At 38.2% G+C, this 23,572-nt stretch overlaps 1 protein-coding gene across 2 annotated transcripts in view; it reads right to left on the bottom strand.

Moving 5' to 3' along the window:
- Positions 1 to 1,634: 1,634 nt before the first annotated feature.
- TLL1 (tolloid like 1) overlaps positions 1,635 to 23,572 on the bottom strand; it is a 197,041-nt gene continuing 175,103 nt past the window's right edge. Inside the window, exons 17-22 of one of the 2 annotated variants that reach the window (XM_089670357.1) lie at positions 17,471 to 17,593; positions 14,171 to 14,296; positions 11,442 to 11,569; positions 8,188 to 8,401; positions 5,651 to 5,901; positions 1,635 to 3,775 (exon numbers count right to left, since the gene is read on the bottom strand). In XM_089670357.1, the coding sequence (XP_089526483.1) occupies positions 3,644 to 3,775; positions 5,651 to 5,901; positions 8,188 to 8,401; positions 11,442 to 11,569; positions 14,171 to 14,296; positions 17,471 to 17,593 (974 nt within the window). In that variant the 3' untranslated portion in view covers positions 1,635 to 3,643. The remainder of the gene's footprint in view (positions 3,776 to 5,650; positions 5,902 to 8,187; positions 8,402 to 11,441; positions 11,570 to 14,170; positions 14,297 to 17,470; positions 17,594 to 23,572) is intronic. The other variant, XM_089670356.1, reaches the window with a different exon arrangement.

Genomic DNA, 23,572 nt, shown 5'->3' on the forward strand with positions numbered 1-23,572 from the left:
ATCAGGACTATGGCTCACACTCTAGCTTTTGTCAGCTTCCACTCTAGTTTTGAACATTTCTCCATTCATTTCTATGGACCAATTTCACCACAAAAACGCTGATATTTCGCGAACCATTTGGCGAAACGTTCCACAAAGTAAAAGCACACCAATCGGGAACAATCCGCGCGTTTCAGTATATTACTTGTCTATGTAGTGTAAAAACTGTGGGAGGAGATAGGGTGGTAAATTTGGCTATAATAAGAATATATATGTGAGATAACAATAAGTGGTCTTGCCATGCAAGAACACCTAATAAAGAGAAAAATAGCTAGATCAGGGTTTGATCTAGGTCAGTGTCAGGGTTAGGGTCAAAAGTCAGGGTCAGTGTATTTTAGGTATGATTTTAAAAAAAGCATTCTTTGATTTAGTACCAGCATCAATGTGTTTTAGGTAGGATAAAAAAGCAAAACGTGCACTATTTTTGGGTCCTTTTATGGACACAGACAACAAATAACAAATCATGTGTAATCACTTGAATCATCAATATTTTGGATTATTCTTTTATATATTTTTTCTGTTTTTGCCAGTTTTTGCCAGTATTCCTTTGATTAAAAAAAAACAAACAAAACTGAGACATACATTACATTTACCACCAATTGAAAGCCTGGTTTGTCCTGAAAAAATGTATATATTAGCTGGATACACTAAGGGCCAGTACACACTGACTTGTGCTAAAATGCATATACATTTCAATCATTTTTAGCTGCGTTTTAAAGCACGCTAACATTCACTAACATACATTTTGTAACATTTTGTATTTCAGTGCAATGCAATGCAATGTTATGGTGTGAATGGGACGCATTGGAAATAATTTTTTTTCAGATGTTCTTCTGTTGATCAGCATTTTACAGCTGCGCTAAAATGCACTGGTGTGAACTGGCCCTATGGCCGGGTACACACAGACCGAATATTGCGCAAAATTAGTTGGTACAGTAGAAATTGGATGACTTTCAGCCCATGTGCACAGCTGCCTGTCCGACAGAGTAAGCTGGAGAACCAGCATCTGGCCGGCATCCAATCAGCGCTTGCAGCCTATCGCTGCGAGCACTGACCAGTGTGTCCCTGCGAGGGAGAGGTCCCCCTCTCAGAACACAACAGCTCATTGCTTGTGTTAGTACAGCAATTTGTCATTTTCTTTTTTAACAAAAAAAAACCTCAAACTTTTAGTGTGTACCAGGCTTTTGTAGCTGCAATAATATGTACAGATTAACTAATGCATGCCAAAGTTGCAGAACTGTGTTCAGGCATTATGATTTGTTTTTACCCTTCAACATGAATGGGTTAAAGAGTGCTTGAATTAATTTACAAGACAGGTAACCAGAAGCATTCTCTTCCCAGAGTAATAACAATGCACTAAGCTCTTTAAGATTATTCAGAAAATTGATGGATGCTTGTCTTCAAAGAGGTCCTAAGGATATTACTAAGATCATGTGACAATTTATTACATAACTAAGTGACATTAGAAAGAGTGCCTATTTAGGAAAATATGACAGCTCATGACAGCTGTTTTAATTCAAAATAATAGTGCAATTAAATGCATCTAGGTGACAGGTGCTTGATGCCAATATATATATATAACCACATACATCAAATGGTATCAAAACAAGAATTCTATTTAATAAAACAAACTCAGTTTCAATTGCAATCCCATTATCTTTAAATAAACTCATATTTTACTGAATTGTACAACTTTAAACAAAAGTTGCTACTGTCAAAAAAAAAAAAAAAGTTTCAAAGAATTTGGCACATAACTGAACAATTTAACTGGTCAACCATACAAGATTTTCCATACATCAGGAACATTTACATTCATACAAACTGACATTTGCAGATATATCATCATTGCAAGCGCTGTACAGGGTCTACAAGCACATAACAGTTCAGAAAAAATACACATTACACCTATGAAGAAAGCATTATACTTACAGTATATGCTACGACTAAGTTTACAATGTTCTTAAAGATCTTTTGTAACATATAATTAAAATGTTAAAGTTGTCAAATGACGTATCAAATTACAGATGTATCTACAAGAAGATCTGTTTGATCATGTGCAAGAATTCTAAGGCAACAATTGTTGTTGAACAGGACACAGAGCTGAAGAAAAATGATTTCGTCATACATGTGCTTAGACTTCAGCACTAAGATACAGAAGGGCTTGTGAAACATTCATATTTCCACCTTGATTGGCTCGTTTATCTTTTCATCAATGTCACTTTGTGGCTTCTTAATGGATATAGCACCATTGTAGAAAGTTCTTCCAATAACAATTCATATATAAGCAGAATCATTTGTATTTGTAATCGTTAGGGTCAAACAGGCTCCTTTTAGCAAATACTACTTACTTCTGCATTTAATAGAATTTAAATGACAGTCTACTTTTTCTATTCACAAAGTAGCAGCCATTATACATATTGATTTTGTAAGGTGGAAAGAAAAACTGTTTTGCATTCGCAATTCAGCTGACTGTTCCTGTTTAATTAACTGTTTTTTTTTCCTTTGGAGAATAAGGAATCTGAGAAGTATGACAGATTTGCAAACCAGTAACAGTTCCCTGATTACATCTGGTGCAAAGGAACAGTGCATTACAACGCATGGCATAGTAGACCAGTAAATTGAAAACATCCTTTTCGGAATTGCATTTACATTATGAATGTAATGGAGAGGAGGGAAAATTTACATTCATATAAATGATGGTTACAACGATGGAACAAAACTGTTTCTTGGAAATAAAACAGGCGTCTGTGCAGAAACAAAGAAGCTTTAGGTTCCCAGGTCCTAAGCATCATTGTTTTACTGAATAAATGGAGGAATCCTGACTTGGTTTCAGATCATCTTCTTAAACATCTTCTCATTTTGTATTCCGTATGCCATTTTATTTGCATGATAAGCAGCCTGTCAAGCACAAAAGTCTAATAAATTCTGTGAACACGTAAGTCTATGGCCTGCAGGACCTTTTTCATCTTGTTTTTTTCTTTCCAGGCAATAGTCAGAAGGTATAGCTGTCCTTGGGGTGACTTTCAGTGAGCGGTGCAGATTGATTTTGCAAGAAACATTGACAAATGTCAAGCGAAGTATGAAAGCGCTTACGGGGAAATTCACAAAAACTGACCTACAACGATTTCTACTGAGTATAAATTATTGTAATGACCTTTCTTTTACATATTGAAGTATTTATTTTGATGCTGTGGACTGTCAAAATGTAAAACAGCTCAACATTTTAGGTCAATGCCACCAGATTCAATGACCATTTTCCATTGCTATATTTAACACTTTGCTGGAAAATACAACAGAAAGAAATATTTCACATAATGTTTATTTGTGGTCATTTTGGTGTAAATTTCCTCCATAGCCTCCCTAGCAGCATGCAATACCCTGTGTTCAATGTCAGTAAAGGACATCAGCCTGCCTACTTGTCAATGTCTTTTAGGTGACGACATGGTCCAAACATGATCAGTGCAGTCTTTGCAATGATTCTTCCATTTCTATTTACGATATAAAACATTTGCACTAATAACGTTAGTAAAAAAAATATTTCCTTTCGCAAGTTCACGCAACATATCCTATTATCCCCATTCTTGGGTTACAGAGGACTCCTGTGTTATTTGGTGTGAAGGATATCTTGATACTTTACACTTTTGTATCGTATATGAAATCCCTTCTTGCTGATTGTATCATCAGTGTGAAAATGAATTAGTATCGCATCTCCAGTGGATATAATTTCTTCTGGAGGCTGAAATGAGAAATATATATAAACATTTAAAAAAAATATCCATAACCATATCTGCCTCAACTATAAAATGTTAAAGTTATTAAAATTAAATCTGAACACCAAACAAGCAGCTAAATACATACAATATATTGGAATGGTTTTACCCCCCCCCCCCCCATAGGTTTTCTGGTATCCCAGTGTAATGAACCAGGTATCTCTGACAGAAAGTATAAACAGGTCGCTTTCCATCAGTTTAGCAGCACAGCTTTGTCAAAGAACATATTCCCCCAGTCTGTTGACTTATAATACAATAAAGGTGGAACAGGACACTCATGAGTAATTGTACAAACAAATGCCAACCATCCCAACCTATACCTGGCCCTTGCAGCAAGGAGCCGACGCATGACAAAAAACAACAAACGAATTACCAGCTCACTTACCAGCCAGCCTGCAACAAATCAAATTACCCTGTCTAACAGTTCACATTAAAACAAGGGTTTGAATTTGTACACATTTGCAAATGTATGCGTAAGCTGCAGAGGTCCCCCCCCCCAGTGTACTGCAGTCCTAACTATACATTTTGAGAGTCTTCAAAGTTGGAGCACATATACAATGTCTGGAGTGAGCTCACCCCTCGTTAAAGGTATAAGGATGCACTGGACACCCAGCAATAGCACAAGGGCAGAGAAGGTATCCCATGTGTCCCCTCACCAATTCACCAAACTAAGCCCTTTGTTTTAACCGTGTTCGACAGGGTGATTCAGTTTGTTGTGCACTGGCTGGTAGTGAACCAGAAACTTTTTTTTTTTTTTACGTGTTGTCCTTCCATGTGCTCTGTGTGCCATAGCTGCAAAGGTGAGTTATAGGTTGGGGTGGTTACCATTTGTTTGTACTGTTGGTGAATTGGTGAGGGGACACATTGGATACAATTGCTGCCATTGTGCTGTTGCTGGGTGTTTAGTGTGGACAGAGACATAAGAGGAGCTGCAAAAACATGTCATGAACCCCTCTTCTACATAAATAACAGTTATCATACAGTACTTTATCCACCTACTTTTTTCTGGCTAGTGTCTGGCCAGAGTATTGTCTCAGCAAGCACTTCAGCAAATAACTGTCTACATGGTTCTATATATTACTCTAGTCTAGCCCATTAATGCAAGGAACCATTCAATGTCATTACTGGCTTCAGATGTATCATTTAGAGGGAGTCCATCCCTCAAAATCTTGACATCATCCTGGTAACGTTATAAAGGGGCCTTGGCAATTAGTAAAAAGGAGTATGGAATAGGAGTAAATATCTAGCCATTTAATGGTTGACTAAAAGATACTCTTTGAAGCACCAGTGCAGGAGCATATGCAGTATGACCACTGTATGCTAGTGCTAGTCCATTCAAAAGCTAATATGTAAAGAATAATATGTAAGATACAATGGACTGAAGGTTCTGAGTTTTGATCTACAGTCACCCAGATAAAAGGCCCTCAGAGATCTATAAAAATTAGAGAGAACATGGTTTTTCAAATGCAAAGTCTTTTATATAATTTTCCAGTGAATTTCAAAAAATTAGAACTAGAAGCCGATTGGTTGCTATATCAACAATAGAAACATATTCTCTCTGGACTCTTCCATGTGGCCACACTACATAGATCTTCAGTGCTAATAAGGGGAATTAATCAACAAGCCATCACTGTTAAGGATTTATTGTATTGCCAAAAGCAACAGAGAATACAAACCCGAATCAAGCATATAAAACATTATTGATTAGTGCTTGAGAGGTGGTGAGACAGCCATTTCCTTTATTTTGTACACTTTTCCTGACACTTATACTAATGAAATGCATGAGAAAATAGGGTTTTGCTCCAAATAAATGACAGATGAATCACCGAATATGCTCTTACCCCTGATCCACAGTAACGACCCAGTCTCATTGCTGACGTGTCATGGCCATCGAACAGCTCCATGTAATCATAGCCACAGTCTGCTTCCTCCTCCACCTCAAATGTTGGAAAGCTTAGCTCAACACGAAGACCTCTTTCAGATACTAACAACCACTCACAATCTGTTTGGACAGGGTAGTTGTTGTCACCAAACTGGGCATGGGAGAACAGGTCTCTGGGCTTTGTTTCTGATTTCAGTCTGCCGCCACACTCTGATGAAAAGAAATAGATCCTACATGAATGTATTTTCAACTAGATAGAATTGACATAGTGATCACATCTTTAAGAACCATGCTGATTTTTTCACGATCCTTTAGTGAGGACCTTGGCTTGAAAGTCAAAAAACACTGGTTGTACTAAACTCTCAAAGAGAAGAATGTTTAGAACATATCTCTAATATAGGGCATCATGTTGAGGAACATTTTGGTGGGCAAGAACATGTTAAAGCCTAACTCCAGCTAAAAATCATTTTGGATTGTATAGAGAAGAGCTCAAATTTCAATCAGGTTTTTTTCCTGGCTTTGACCTCATTGGGAAGATTTTTCCTTAGGTCCTCTGCGGATTGTCACTTGCAAAGGGTAGTGCAGACAGCAAAAAAACACTTTGCAGCTCTAACCCTACCTGTGCCTTGTCTGTGTCCTTTTTGGAGAGATTTTCCCTTCCACTCCTGACAGGAATGAAGGGAAGTCTCCCCAAAAGAAACAGATGGCAAAAAAACCCAATATAGGCTCTAACAGTCCCTGCTCTGTTTAAAACAACATTTTGGCTTTGAGTTTATAATGTAACGTACATAATCGCTGGCCAGATTTTTTTATTGTGATTTTTGGGACAGGAAGTTCCTTGAGTTCCTAAACTTGTGATGTGAAATGACTAATCCTTCTGTTGGTCCTAGTGATAGGATTAAAATTTCAAACCTCAACAGTTATTTAAAATTCACTTTAGTTTAAATAATTGGATAGAAAATTGGATAGCATATTCTATTTGCTGGGTGTATTCTGACTGTCACTTCTTTTGTGGTCACAGAGAGAATAATTTTTGACGTTAAGCTTTAAATAAAATGCACCATGGACATTGTATATGTAACATCTACAAGTAAATAAATAAAGTATACTTAGCTAGCAGAAGTGTAGAAATACTTTGAGAGGTAAATAAATGACTCACCGTAGATCTATTAATAGGAGTTGGAGGATTCAAATAGACTGAAAAAGCTATTTACCCACTAGATGTCAGTGTAATGCAATTTTTGTGGCCACAATTACTAACCAGGCAAGGTGAATGTTACCAGAATGGCAGTGTTTATTGTCTGTTTTACTTAATAATGCTTACCCAGAGATTCCAATATTTATATCAGAATTGAAGTGCGGATACTAAAGAATTGCTTAAAATGTATCACTGGTTTACTGCTATTTTAAAGGCTGGTATTTTTTTGGCCATTTATTTTTTATTTGCTCTGAGGCATCAGAACCCCTTAAACAGATGGAGAAAATCAGCCTTTTGAACCCTTTTGGCATAACTCATATTGTAAGCTACTGCATGGAAATAATCACCTTAATAAATAACATTTATTACACCTCTAGCTCAGAAGCAGCTACTGTGGACAGGTCAAATCAAAGCTGCTGCCATTGGCAGTAGCATGGACATAGCGGAATATTGGGACTATACGATATGACCACTCTACAGTCAGCACACGACAGACATAAATAATTATTATCTTAGTGCGCTGCATTATAATATTAAAATAATCACACTCATACTTATTTTTAATTGATTGTTTAGCAGGTTTTTTTGTTAAAGAAAAAATGTGATAGCTGAAAAGAGTAATATATACTGTATATCCAGTGGCATTATAAGGGGGGGTTTGTGGTCTGCACCAGGTGCAGACTTGCTGGGGAGCTGTGGCTGCCTGCCATTCCTTTTTTTTTTGTAGCGTTATGATGTACTGCTCATATGACAGAGTTGAAAAAAGGATTTCCCATCACTCTGAGCTACCACTGCATATAGTACTCTAGTGAGTTAGTTTAGGGAGGTGGGTGCCTGTACTGAGGGTTCTGCCCTGGGATGTGGGGGAGGGAAATGGGGGTTGTCTGTACTGAGGTGTCTGTACAGGTAGAGATGGGGGGAAGCTGTACTGAGGGGTCAGTCTGGGGGGGATTTAGTCATGTTAAGGGAGTCAGTCTGTATTGAGAGATTTGTGCTGGGGGAGGGTGTCTGTACTCAGAAATTTGTACTGGGGGGAGAACTCCACCTATACTGAGGGGTCTGTGTTGGGGGGGGGGGAATCTTTCTGTGCTGAGTAGTCTATGCTAGGGGGATCAGTCTGTGTTGGGGGGAGCCTTTGCTGAGGGGTTTGTGTTCGTGGAGGGGGGTGCATCTGTACTGAGGGGTAAATGCTTGGAGGGTCAGTCTGTGCTTGACCATGTACACGATGCGGTGAATCTTCCCAGAATTATTATATTTATTCAGGGGCAGCAAACTAAATTAATTAATATTTCACTGACCTGTGGAATGAGTGGCTTGAAATCCTTTCCTTTGTACTGATGCATCAGACACAAAACGAAGAAACATCTTATTTCCTGTAGCAATTAAAGGCTCTGGAATTTTGTTACCACATAATCTTCCCAAGATGGATGACTTGTCCGTTTCACCATCAAAAACTTCTAGGTGGTCATATGCACATTCCTGATGCTGCTCAATCTCAAATTCACTGAATGCCTAGCGTGAAAGTAGATTACATAATATAAGATATAGCCTTATGTTTGTACAGCTGAGAGGCTTAATGAAATATCCTGTGTCACCATAAGCATAAAATTTGATCTGACATCGTATTCATGAATTGAGCTACAACACAAACTGCATAGTGCACAGGGTTTTCCTATGGATCAAATCTTAAAAAATGTTAACAAGCACGACCGGATTTAGTACATGCCAGATGGACATTTTTTTCAAGTGCTTCACTGCTTTGGGTGTTCTAGGTAGCCAGGCTAAAGGATTTAGGTTTAAATAAACAAAAACAATATTATATTTTTTTATCCAGTCCGCCAAGATGCATGTATTATTTTAACCAGCTAATTTACAATTTACTTACCTAAATGAATACTTAACTTTCAAAATTCTGTATAAATCAGTATTCTATCTCCACCTCAAATAGCTTAATTTTCTGACTATCGCTAGAAATTTCACATTTACTGTTAATCAGAATCGAAATGTGAGGAGCCCATAATGTTGGTGAATTACCCCCTTACATTGATAATATATAAATACCAATATAGTGCTGCGCTTATACTATTCTACACTAATAGGATCATGTTATTACCCAAGACATAAAAGAAAAATAGTAGCAATCAATCAAACTGAAATACATGCACATATATAAAATATCCTTTAAAAAATGTCCGTGTAATGAAGTCCCATATATCTTCCAGTGCTTCAAAGCTTAACATTTCTTCTTAATCACATTAGTGACATTCACCAACAAGTGAGCTTCTACTGCATTAAAATTGTGATTTCCCCCACTGGATGTGCTCCCACCTGAATACCTCTGATCTTTTTGAGGGAAGGGAATATGATGTCATGGCGCTCCAGGAGTAGGCGTGAGTAGTAACTATACCGTTCTGAATCCCGATATGCACGATTGTCTGCTCTGTTGTTTTTAAGCATGATATGTGTGGTGCGCTGTAAGCACCTTTTTAATGTGAGTTAATCTCCTATGGTTTGGGATAAATAAACTATGTGGGTATTTTCTGTCCTCCCCCTTATGTAATCTGGTTGTATTGAATAAGGGAAGAGGCACAGAACCTTAGCAGAATATGAAATAGAGGAGAAGAGAGATTGGAGTTTGTCTGGGAGCAATGCATCGGGTCCCTGCGGGACACAAAAAGCACTGGAAGATGTATGGGACTTCATTACACGGACATTTTTATTAAGAATATTTTATATATGTACATGTATTTCACTTTGATTGATTGTTGGATTTATTTCTCTTTAATGTATTGGGTAATAACATTACGCTATTAGTGTAGAATTAGTAGTATGAGCGCACCACTATATTGATATTTACTTTAGCACATAAATTCATGGGATTGTGTTTGGTGCTAGCAGCAATTAATTAGATACAATTGCATAGCAGCTCACAAGGTTTTTCACATACATTGATAACATATAGTTTCTGATAATAAAAACATGGACAATTTATCTCAAAAACAGCTGCTCTCTGCACACTAGGCCTTGTATAACAAAGAGTGTGAATGAAAATTGTTTTTTTTCGCATGTAACAAGCAATAAGATTCTTCCTTATATTCTACTAGGGAAATATTTACTGTAATGGGCAACTTAAGCTGACCATAGACGATTCACACCATATATGAATGTATCCAAATTGATTGATCGATCAACTTGAGTACAACCAGGCTGCTGGATTTTACATGCGCTTATCACTAGCGACTGTTATAGCCACTAGCAATAATCCCTGTCTTTCCCAGCAGGGACGGCTTTTCCCATGTCCCCACTGAGAGAACACAATGGCTCGGTGGGAGGGATTCCCCCATCAACACTGACTGTGGTCCCAGGAAAGAAATTTGCACTGTCTATGGCCTACCTAACACTGTTCTTTCATTTGATAATTTGATAAGTAAGGATTATTGTTTCATTTCTTACTGTGTTAACTAAATGCAAGCGTTGACAACTGAATGCTAAATCCTTTTATAGCTCATTATTATATTGTATACCACATACTTTACCAATAGACAAAACACAGCATACGTCTGACACCATTATCCTCTAGTATATCTTACAGAAACGGCCTTATTAAGGAGGAACAAACCAAAATGGTTACATCTGAAGATCACCAAGAATTTCAGTCATGGTAAAAGAACTGATACTTTGAAGATCTGGTAACCATATATTTTTAGCAAAATGGATAGCCTGTAGCTCTCCCCTTAGATCACTCAATGGCTACCCATGCATGTAAGATTGTCTGTGATTTTTTTTTTTGCTGACACTTACAACAGACGTTCAGCAGAGCCATTAGCCACAGCAGAGATTGTGAACTGGTTGGTTACCTAAACCTTTGCAGGCCCAACATGGAAGCTAGAACTTTGATGATGAGTCTGACAGAGACATGTTGTCTTGAAGGTGGGGGGGGACCATTCAACACTGTTCCACCAAGAGAAACACTCTTCCCATAAGTCTATGATAACAGTCTCCAATCAGTCTAAAACTTTATACTGTGTGTGTATGTACATTGTACCCACATCATTTCCATCACCTTCATCCCATGTCCAGAATGGTACCGAATGTTGAGAAATTAAAAATTAGCCTTAGACAGCAACCCTATCAAAAAACTTTAAAATTCTGCTTTGATGAAATGTGTGATTTGTGACCAATTGACATGAATATGGCCGAGCAAATTTTGATTGGTACATAGATTTGTTATGCCTAGAATTTCTTAGGTAGATACTTGATCATGTGTGTGAATGATAAAATTCAAGCAGGGGTCGAGTCCTTTTTGTATCTATCATCTTAGGTGATTTTCAGTGAGATATCTCACCTTGTGTTCCAGCAATAACTCTGCTGTTTGTTCTGCTGTGCAAAACTAGAAGACCACATTACAGGTATTTATTAAAAGAAAAAAAGGAACAGAGAAAGAAAGGCAGCTTTGTAATCAATTTTACTGTGTCATGCCTTTTACCACAATTTTATATTTTCACAGTAGTATTCCTAGCCTTAAATAAGGTGAACACATACAAGTACTTACTAGCTTAACTCTATGACCTGGAGTGGCACTTATTTCCCAAGTACATTCCTTACGACTTGGATACTTGTCTGGCCAGTTGGGGCTTGTTATAAATCCATTCGGACTATGAATTCTATGTTCACATTCAGCTGTGTAAGATAAGAAATGATTTAATTTACAGTAAATTTCAATTCACAGAAAAGTTAGTCAAGATATTAGGCAGGGGAGATGTATATTATTAAAATGTTAATGAAGGTGTACACAATATTTTAATCACAGTAAAGGCATTGGTATGTCTATACTATCCAAACAGCCTGTAAATCATATTTTTGGTTCACTTATATTGTAAGTGGCTTGTCTTTTATTGCTCAGATGCTATATAAACTTTTTTATGCTTAAAGATGAATTCCAGGTATGGTATATTTTTACATACTGTGGTTACATTGGTCCAGTTTGGGCCAATATGAGCATGTATATACCATACCTGGCCAATGCCCCTGAAAGCTGGAAATCACGGACGTAGACACTGCTTCCCCGAGGATCTCCACTAGCTTTTGAGTCCTGTGCTGAGCACCAGGCCTGATACATTGTGAACACAGGAGTTTCGTCACTGCATGGGTGCCATTCTCGTGAATGCTTTTTATTTTCGGAATAAATGCAAAGCATTCTCTGATTGGACAAGGGGGAGAGTGTCAAGGTCCTACCTTTTCCCAGAGGTTATGTTACTCCATGTGCTGGCATCCATCTTGGATTTCTGCTGAGCATGATGGGAATCTTTTATGCCTTCAGGTCTCTGAGGTCCATCCCCCAGAGGGGTGTGGCTGAGTACATATAAGCCTGGGATCTGCACATGCTCTTTGCACTTGTGTCTTGGTCTTGCTACAGCTCTGTGTATACGCTCGTGACTCTTCTGGTATTCTGACTCAGCTTGTGACTAAGACCATTCTCTGTGTTTCCCTTTGATCTGACCTTCCGTTGCTGAACCCGGCCCGTGACCTGTGATTCTCTGTCTACTGTTCTGTACTGTTTTGTCCCGTTGTTGTTGACCCGGCTTGTCTGACTACGCTATTGTCATTCTCACCAGCTACACGCCTTTGGCGGCGGCCATTACCGCAGCCGGGGTGTCTCGGGGGCCGCGACCTGGTTCCTAGCTGCGTCAAGTCCATCCCCACCATCAGGAGCCCTGGTGAAGGGCAGCCTGGGACTTAGACTCCGCGCCCTGAGGGACTTCGGTCTGTTGGTGGTGGTTGTCGTCAGCCAGTGCATTACCCTGCCACTAGGCCTACCTGTCCGTTCCACAGCCCTGCCCTGACAGAGAGTGTGACATCACCACCCCGCCTCATCACCTTGACCAATCAGAGATGTCTTTGCATTTATCCAGAAAATGCAACGCATTCTCTGAATGGTATCTGTGCTGAGTGGTCCACCTCCTGTATTCAGAATGCATCAGGCTGGCATCTCAGTACTCAGCACAATACCTGGAATTACCTTGAGTAGTGATGTCTACTTCAGAGATTTCCAGCTTCCAGGTGTAGTATATGCATAGCTATACTATGTAAAATATACCATGCCTGGAATTCTTTAAATGTTCAAGCTCACTTGTATTTTGTAGAACAGTTCTGGTTGATGGTGTAGCACAATATTTCCCAAATTTAAATATTTACTACTTTGTCATTTCCAGGTGCCACTTGTAAACCTGCTGTTCAGATATTTGGGCCAGGGTCTTGGCTCTTTGCAAGGGAATTTTCCCCAGAGCTTAGTAAATAAATTGAAGCTCTGCTGACTTCCTTAATCCCATTATGTCCAAGCAAAGATGTTTTTTTAATTGCATGTGATTGGGTGTTCTTTTCAAAGCAAAGTCTCACCACATTTAGTAAGGTCCAGGGAAAATGTCCTTGCTAAATGCAACTTCTCTTGCATAGTGAACAATTTGTTTGCCTTTAGTAAACAAACACCATATTCCCCAGAGTACTCTGGGTTTTATAAAAAGAGTACAGCAGTGTTTCTTGCCTTTCAGGCATGATATCTGTAACTAAAACTTTGCACAGAGCTGTCAGAGAGGACACAGAGAGAACAGAATACAATATTGTGTAAATTACCTCTTGAGTGTTTAAGCTTTACAACAACAGGTTTTTACCAACAGAAGGTGTAAACTAAAAAACATGGTATAAAGAGCTTTGAGCTCCACCTGCTGGCTGCATATAAATATACAAGATAATAATTTGTAATATTTAATATCTATCCAATTAAACAATGCATATATATATATATATATATATATATATATATATATATATATATATATATTTATCAAATTCAGCCATAATCAGAGTACTTTAATTTGCCAGGCAGAAGAAGGGACATATTTAAACACATTGTAGACCAGAAGTGTCCAGAACCTCATCTAGGTGCTACTCTCTGCCATGTACCATCAGGATGAAAATGTGTACCATCAGTGATCAATGGATCAAAATTTGTAAAAAAAAGAAAAAAAAACATTGCGAGGAAACACTGGTGTATTTTATTCCCTTTGCTGCACTATAGTTAAATAGAAGCTGTTTATTTTCATTTTAAAATGCTAATCCAAATATTTTTAACTCCAGAGCAATCTGTAGATACCTACTATGCTATTCACTGACTTTTAGCAAATTAATTGCTTTGCTTACAGCACTCTAATGTAAAGAAAACGTTTAGTTCTCTTTACTGGTGTACACAATTTAGCATTGCAATGGTTTCCTTGGGACTCCTACCTTCTTTACAATCATGCTTGTTCTCATGGAGTACAAATCCATTGCGGCACTGGCAAACATAGCTGCCAATTGTGTTGATGCATTCATGTTGGCAACCTCCATTTTCTTTTGAACATTCATCTTTGTCTGTTTGTGAGAAAAAAGTGTTGTTACCCCTTTGAAAAACAGCACATTATGTGGCACCAAAATTACCAAAATTACTGGTAAATCAAGCAAAGCATATCATGCAAAACCATGTTAGCCTGTAACCTTGTACACATATGACTCTGCAGGTAACATAAATATTTGTTTATTATCATGAATTAATTTGTTCCATTTTAATGCATTTTCAAAAATGATCAGATTTTAATATATATTATTTAGAAAACTGAAGCTAAACTTAAACGCTGTTGATGTTTCTACAGATTAGGAAAATACAAGGTTGCAGGTAACATGTTTTTTTATTTAAAGATTAGCATAGTTGTACAGCCCTGAAGAACAATATAATAAATCCTACTAAATCAGTTTATACATTCGGGATCAATTCATAAATTTAAAAGTTATTAATATGTAAAAAGGAGATGGCTATAGACCAGTTTACTAGGAAAATTAATTAATATTAAATATGCATACTGCCACCATTAGATCTAAAGTAAAGATGAGAAGATGGAGAGCAATTTTCAGAAGGTCAACAGTGTTTTTGCATAAAGAAGGATTCTTAACAGCAGCCATTCCAGAGAGAGGCATCCACTAAAATAGGAATGTGTCAGATGTCATTATCCAGCAGACCTGGTCAGAGCTTCAGATCTGAACTGACAGATTGGTCTTGACATATACAGAAAAAGCTATGTCATGGCAATGCATAATGCAAATGAATAGCAATTAATTAGAGACGACACAAGGCAATGCTTAAAAGTTTTATCTTGTGTGTCATCCTTTAAGGGCTTATTAGTCATCATTGTTCCTGAAGGGAGTTGTCATTTAATATGTTCAAAATTAAGTTTTTTAAAAAACGTTTTTATATGTTTTTCACAGTTAAAAAGACGTTTCATTTTTTATTCTTCCTCTATTTTTTTATTACAATTTCACAGGCATTAAGGTGGCATTAATGCTTTGCAAGTTCAAATAGCTCTGAAAAAAACAAGTTCCTTACCACCTTAACCTTTTCTAGTAGATACACAGATAAACATAGGTAGATACATAAAATATTGAGCAGAAAGCTTAAGGCCTCATGCACAGCAGCATTTTGGCAAAAAAATGCCTGACGCTTATAAAGATATCTAACGCTTTTACAAGTGTTTAGGTGTGTTTAGAAGCATCAGGCACTTGGGCATTAATTCATTTCAATGGCCAGAATAAATAATTATTAATAATAAATTATTATTATTATTATTATTATTATTAATAAATAATTTATTCTGGCCATTGAAATGAACGAACACTCAAGCGCAAAACGCACTTAGGCTTGTTTTGCCACGTTTACACGCATCAAGTGTTTTTTTCTGCCAAAACGCTGATGCTCCTCCACGCACCGGCCCTGGGTTTTTTTTCTCCTGTTGGTAAACACTACAGCTAATAAAAGCTTCTAAAAGTCTACATAGGATAACATGGAGAGCTGTTTAGAAGCAGTAAAAAAAAAGCCTGACACCCCTAAAAGTGGCCCCAAAAATGCCCTGTGTGCATGAGGCCTAAATGTACAGTTGTTGCTATTGTTAGGAGTTTAATTGCTCCCCAGCACCTGCACAGACTTCTCACTCCTGGCAGTAAGCTCCATAGAAGGACCACTGTTCATGTTCAGAAGTACAGCTCTGCAATCAGGCAATCAGCAGGGCCCATGGGCTTTGTGGCTTTGATAGCTCTAAACAGACAGGCAGCATTTCAGACTGCTGCAGAGAGACCATTGCTTCCACAAGTTTTTGTTTTCAAAAACTTTAGTGAGGCTTTATTAACACAGCCCATGGCTTATTATTAAAAAGGTACACTTGATCAATCTTGATAGTTCTCAATAATGACATGTAATGTCAGTTGGGCATAGTTTTGTGGTTTTGTTTACACATTTTAACAATATTGTCATTGGCATGACATAAAAATCAATTCTATCTATAATGTACAGTATGCCCTTGACCATGAGACTCAAGTTTTTTGCCCATTGACTTTTCCTAACTGCCATATACTTATACCAGCCAGGGTTAATGGACACATTTAAGAATATGAATCACTGATTCACTGAACCACTGCCTATGCTGTCTTGTTCTAATTAAATATTTACTAATAAACTATCAAAAAGCATTTAAAGGATCCGCCTAAGTAAAGCTACATTTGCATTAACAATGGAATTTGACTTAACCTTGCACTGTTTCAGATACCTCAAATTTAGCTCTGTTGTAATGTAATTACATGATAATAACATTACTGATTATGAAATAAATGTAAAAAAGAATATCTACCAAAGGAAAGAAATAGGATATAGAACACTCCATAGGTATTTCTGAAATTCCTAAGATTTCTATTTTACCATGTACTAAAACAAAGGGAACATAGTAAACACTAGGAACTCAACCTATTGATTCAGAAGGCCAGTATTTTAAACTTTTACTATTTTCCTATAGTGACCACAGACTAGGTAAGCAATAGCTTTAAGCTGGGCACACACGGGCCAAAAATCATCTGAAATGGTCAGTTGGACAGGAACCAGCCGACTTTCCACCCATGTGTACAGCTCGCTTTCATACAGAGCATGCTGGAAAACCAGCATTTTATCAGCACTGGCAGCCAATGGCTGCAAGCGCTGATCAATGTGTTCACACACATTGTGCTGAACACAATAGTTTAGCAGGGGAGATTGCCGCACTAACATCACTTAGAAAGCATGGCAACCTCTCATTTTGTTTTTTCGTTCAGCCCACTGGCTTGAATGAAAAAAACTTTCTACGTGTGTACCCAGGCAAACAATACTGTAGTTGCTAGCTTAAGGTTAACCTGAGTCCCCCTATAATTTTTTGTGTAGATGAGCTCCAAAATATTTTGGACAGAGCTTGATGTCAAGATACAGAAAACGTAGATAATGACATGATCTTAAGGGATGCTTGCTGGAGTAAGTTTAAAATGTGTTAAAAAGTAACAGTCTGAAATTCCCTTGTGGTTAGTTGAAGTTATAAAGTCTTGAAAACAAATGCTTTGGGCATATCTTAACCCCAAGACATTTGTGAGTAAATGAGAAGAAAGCAGTTCCCCAGCTTTCAATGGATGTTTGTTCCCTTAGACCGAAGAAGAAGCAAACATCCTTCCCCCACCACAAATGATCTTACGGGGTGGTCGTACCTCTGATCCCTTCAGAGGCCACCAGTCTGTCAAATATACGTACACGACCTGACGGGATACTTTTTGTCAAGTCCTTGCAAGATTCAAAAATAAAAATTCTCTCTCTGCAGGCAGCTTTCTTGTCTGTGAACAAAAATTTACCAGCAACAGCAAAGAAATGAGTGTGGACAGTAAGCTTGACCCCTCTGCATCATTATCATCACCAAGTGTCCACAGTCTCTAAAAATAATTTAATAAACATGCAGCATTACACAATAAATACTGAGTTACATTGCAATAATTCAGTTATTAATTCTGCATAATAAACTCTATACACTGGAATAATGTTGTATGCTTTGTAATGAAAAGTTTATACATAATGATAATAAATGTGATGAAATATACACACTGCAAAACTGTGGTATGCTATACAAATACAAAATAAATACATAAAAAAAACACATAAGTAATATTCAACATAAAACACATTTATCAATGCATAAAATGTATTCAAACTGAATGAGAGGCAGATTTCCTTCTTTTCACCAAAAGTACAACAATCAATTAGTAAAATGAATGTGCTTATCACAACCATACATTTTTGGCATTACAGCTTGGGAAAGAAAGCAAAGGCTGTGGACTTGAACTTGCAGGCATTTTCTATCTCCCAAAAGCTTTCTTTAACTTGTCAGATAAAAATTCACACTATCATGGAGAGGTGAATGTCCAGACACCTCAAGGTCAGTAGATAGGGGCACTTTACTGCATTGTAGTCTACAATCTTCATATGGCTATAGCCTCCTTTCAACAAACCTGTATTTTGCCCAAGCAGGTATGTGGAACAATGTAACTCACACCCCTCCAGACCATTTGACAGCACTGGTGCTTGTTGACTGGCTGCTCAGACAGCCAACACTTGCAGGTGAGTGTGAAGAGTCTGGTTTGGGAGAGAATGGAAGGTAAGTATATGTAATTGTATGGGTCCAGTATTGACGTAAAGCTGTTAACCAGCATAGACAAAGCACAGGCTAATGTTAACATTATAGAAATGATAGAAATTGCCCAAGACATCAGCATTAGGATTTTGACTTAGGGTATAATAGTGTTTTGGAAACAAGAAAAATACAATGGATCCCTGTTCTTTGGCATGCAACATTCTGTAGAATGCCATAGCTTGACAAGCCTGGCCACTTGTGCAGGATATGAACCAGGGCACCAAGTTTAATTTGTACTCATTACCTGCAGACTTTAAATCCACAGACCCAATGATTCTCTGAATCTAACATACACACTCCATTACCTACTGTGTCTAAAGCCCCCAACTCTCAGAGCTTCTTATCTGCACTTATCTACACTATTAACTTCTAGAACTCCCTCCACCTTTACCATAAGAACTGCTGTAACTGCTCAAGATGATAATAAAGGAAAGCATATTTGGATAAGGCTATATATATTAACCTCAACCTTTGTTGCTGTTCTCCCTGTATCACAGGTTCTATCACTTCCCTTTATATTCTGCTAACAAATGTAACTGGATGAGTGAAGAAAAGCATATCTACTGTATAAAGGGTGTTATTTATACAGATAATTGTACAGCTAGTGGTAGTTTGGTAACATTCAGCTTGATTTTTCTTTAAACACTTACCATCCACCCTACAGCAGATTTACTGCTACAGGGCATATGTTCTATGCAAAATCACGTATATAAACGTGATTTTGTACATCCACCATAGGGGGCGCCGCTGTGCTGTGATTGGACACAGGAAACACAGGAGATCACCGAGGAGACTGACAGAACACAGCTCTGCTTATGTAAACAAAGCAGAGCTAGGTAGCGGTACCATGTACCCCATACTCATTCACATGGGAGGGGGTCAGGATCTGGGGGCCCCCTTGCTAAAGGGGGCTTTAAGATTCTGATAAGCCCCCTGCCCGCAGACCCTCACAACCACAGCCCATGGGTGTGGGGAAGAGGCCCTTATCCCCATCAACATGGAGACAAGGTGCTTTGGGGGGGTGGAGCTCCCCACCCCCCAAAGCACCCCCCCATGTTGAGGGCATATGGCCTGGTATGGTTCAGGAGGGGGGGCGCTCCCGCTTGCTTGCTCCCCCCTTTCCAGACCTGCCGGGCTGCATGCACGGATAAGGGTCTGGTATGGATCTTGGGGGGGACCCCACGCCATTATTTTTAAAATTTTGGCATGGGGGTTCCCCTCTATACCCAAACCAGATCCGAAGGGCTTGGTATGGATGGAGGGAGGACCCCACACCGGTTTGTTCTATTATTTTTTACTTTCTGGCAATTGTTTTTTTTTTACATTCAGCTGTCAGTGGGGAACCCTGCTGACAGCTGATGACTAAAAACTCACCCCCCCCATTTTGAGGGCATGTGGCCTGATATGGTTCAGGGGGGGGGGGGGACTCGCTCGTCCCCTCTCCCCCTTTCCTGACCTGCCGGGCTGCATACAATCCGTTGATATCCGTTTTTCATCCATTTCGGGGGTTTTTGCGGAAGAAAAATAGGGTTTTCTTCCATTTAAAAAAAAACAAGGTGAATGGATGCGGGCATTAATGGATGTAAAGAGATGTTCAACCATTAACATACGCAAGTCCATAGAAATACATGGGGGGCCGTTTTTCATCTGTAAATGGACAAATGAAAAACGGACATATGGAACGCCCGTGTTAAAGAGGCCTTACACTAATAAATAATGTATTACAAATATTCACAGGTGTTACTGGTTTACCTGTAAACCTTTATATCTTAAGGCCATACAATCTGTTCATCTTTAATTTGGTGGGAACATCCTATTCACAAACCACAAAAAATGTTTTAGTTTTGATAAAATATGGTTGAGACTTAACCTAGGCCTCTAAATCTAAGGCATTGGGAAAGATCACTGGGAATGTAAAAATAGCCAGAAACTATGGCAAACAGAAGCTACTGTATATTGCAGATAAAGGTTTATCTGCTGATATATTTAAGTAATATTGTATAGGCACTGTAAACTGTTCTGAAATGTCCTTACTTTTACCATGAAATAGAAAGGAAAAGTCACTCAATGTAAAGCTATGAAATGCAGAATGTAACATTTTTAAATACATGTATCCTTACACATGAATACATTTTGATTGATTCTACATTTGTGTTAACTTCACAGCAAAAGCAATCTACAGCAGCACTGTGTAAAAGATGTACCATGTTTAACATATTTTCTTTGGAACATATTTAAAGCCAACTTTTTTCTCCATTTTGAATACAGCAGTGAATGGTTAATTGTTTTTTTTTTCTATTGTAGTCATCTGTTTAATTGAGGACAGTGGTCACCAAGACAAAAAGAGAAACTGAATCTACCCAACAGGAATCCTTAACAACTGCTTGAAAAACTAAAAACAAAAAAAATAAATTTTGACTTTAGATACACTTTGACCCACAAGTGTCAAACTGGCGGCTTTCCAGCTGTTGCAGAATTACAAATCCCATGAGGCATTGCAAGGTAGACAGTTACAAGCATGACTCCCACAGGTAGAGGCATGATGGGACTTGTAGTTCCGCAACAGCTGAAGGGCCATCAATTTGACACCCCTGCTTTACCCTTTCGTTGCCAGTCCCTGTGCTTCACTTTTAACCACCTCCCATCCGGCCGTTGTATATAAATGGCTGGACGGTGGCAGTGCAGGTTTGGGTGGCCATTTATAAATGGCCTCCCCGCACCCTGCTTGTGCGCGCTCCCTGGGAGCGCGCAGCACTGCTATCCGTTGCCCGCAGAGTAGTAAGCAAGATGTCACTTGTGACATCATTGCTTACTACGTGTGAAATCTGTGAATAATCACAGAGGTCAAATGGTACAAGGCTATTCACAACAGCCTTGTACCATGTGACAAGCTGTGACCAATCACAGCTCACTCAGAAGTTCTCAATGGCTGCAAGAATGCAGCTAGAGAGAAGGAGAAATGCTTGCTTTTACAGCCTTTATGGGTGTAAAAGCAATCAGTGTAAAAAAGAAAAATCTTCATCACCCCCTACAAGTAGTACAGTGTCACCAGGGTGACAAATATGTAAAAAAAAAAAAAAAACATAAATAATAATATAAAAAAATGTAAAAAATGTAAAAAAAAATGTTTAAAAATTATAATTTTTGGTCATAAACTAATTTGTTTTTTTTTTCTACTAAAAAGATAATGGAATCAATTTTGGCCAAGATTTATGATGAAATACTATTTATTTGCAAAAAACACTTTTTTTCATTTGCAAAAAACACTTCTTTTAAAATTTTTGGACTTTTTCATTTACATAGCAAAAAAAATTAAAATCCCAGTGGTGAATAAATACCACCAAAATAAAGCGTTATCTGTCTCAAAAAAATGCTAAAAAATTTATATGGGTACAGTGTTGCTTGACCGTGCAATTGTCATTCAAAGTGTGATAGCACTGAAAGTTGAAAATTGGCCTGGACAGGAAGGGGGTAAAAGTGTCCAGACTGGAAGTGGTTAAACTCATGTGGCCAGACTTTGGAATTTTTCCATTGCTTTTTTTATTTTTCTCTTACAGTTTGTAAAAGACCCAATAAATTTGTAAACATTTGTAAAATACCCCTAAACCATATATTTTTTGAAAGCACTTTACAAGTAGAATAAAAAGAAGGTAATACTGATTTTTAAGGCCCTGCGATATTTGCAAAAATGTTTATTAAAACAATATTTTTGCTAAAAATACACTTAAATCATTATTAGCCGATACAAACACAGCAAAATTCCTGCTGTATTCCTACTACATATACAAGATTACCTTGTATTTAATTAATAAATATCAAATATTTGTCAATTTTAAATTGTGCCTTTTTGCAAAATGGTGAAATTGAGCTTACGCAAAAATGTAAATAACCAAATCTTTCTAAAAATCTGGAGGTTTTCTTTGTTCACTTACAGCTTTAAGAGTTTGTAAAAGACCCTCCAAACCACATATTTTCTGAAAGCACATCATCAGTATAATAAAAAGAATGTGCTACTGATTTTTTAGGCTTCACAATAATTGCACAAATGTTTATCAAACTGTTATTTTTGCTAGAAAAACACTAAAATCCTTATTTGCACACAAAACCACAACATACCTTACAAAATACCTGCTAAATTCCTACTAAGGCCTCGTTCAATGTGATGTACTAATGCGTACATGAATGGAGGGCCGTCTTTACCTGCACAGAAATGCAGAGGTGTTTTGTGTATCCCTGTGCAGGTAGTCATAATCACACCAACTGGGATGCAGTGGCTGCAAGCATAGATCTGACATCTGTGCAGATGTAGCTCCATGGCCCCAAATGCAGACAGTATGAGTTCAGGAACATACACCCACGTGGATGTCAAGTTAGAGCAGTGGCTGTCTTGATGCAGCCACTCCGTCAAAACTGATATGGATGAGATTGCATGCACAAGAATGCATGGGACACCTGTGCATTCCCTTGCAGCTACTGTGTCCCAATTGACATCAATGTGACTGCCTGCATGGAGATACACAGAACACCTATGCATCCCTGTGCCGCTTAACATGGCCTGGCTGTAGCATGCCCCACGTGAACAAGGCCTTAAGCCTTGTTTAGACTTGTGGTTGGGGATGGCAAAAATGCACGGTAGATTTGCCACCTGCTAAATGCCCCTCCTTAAGCTGTAATAGGTAGTGGACAGGGTGCTGATGCCATGATGCTTTGTGCCCATGGCAAAGTGAAGCCAACGTGTAGCGATGCTGTCCACTGAAAATGACACATTCATGTCAACTGGGAAGTGCAACAAACACCCCGCAACCTCATGCAATGCATGCGGTTGTGGCACATTTGTTGGTCAAATGGGGTTAAAACAAGCGTTGAGGAGGCACCACCTGTCAGTAGCCACTGGAGCGTGATCTGAAGGAGATTTAGACACATGTGTAAATCTACCCATACTATGTTGTTTTTGTTTTGTTTTTTACAACTTAATTGTTTTCTGTAGAGGTACATTTTTATTTTTTTACATTTTTTCTTTGAGGGTGGGGATTTGTCACATTTTAGGTAAATAGCTCTAATCATTGGCTCATCAGTTTGTTCAGCAGCGTCTGAAGTGACCATGAGCTTTTAGCAGAGGAGGAGTGAC

This window comes from Staurois parvus, unplaced genomic scaffold, assembly GCF_062004578.1.
Source record: "Staurois parvus isolate SC_StPar_1 unplaced genomic scaffold, SC_StPar_1.0 ptg000090l, whole genome shotgun sequence".
NCBI lineage: Eukaryota > Metazoa > Chordata > Amphibia > Anura > Ranidae > Staurois > Staurois parvus.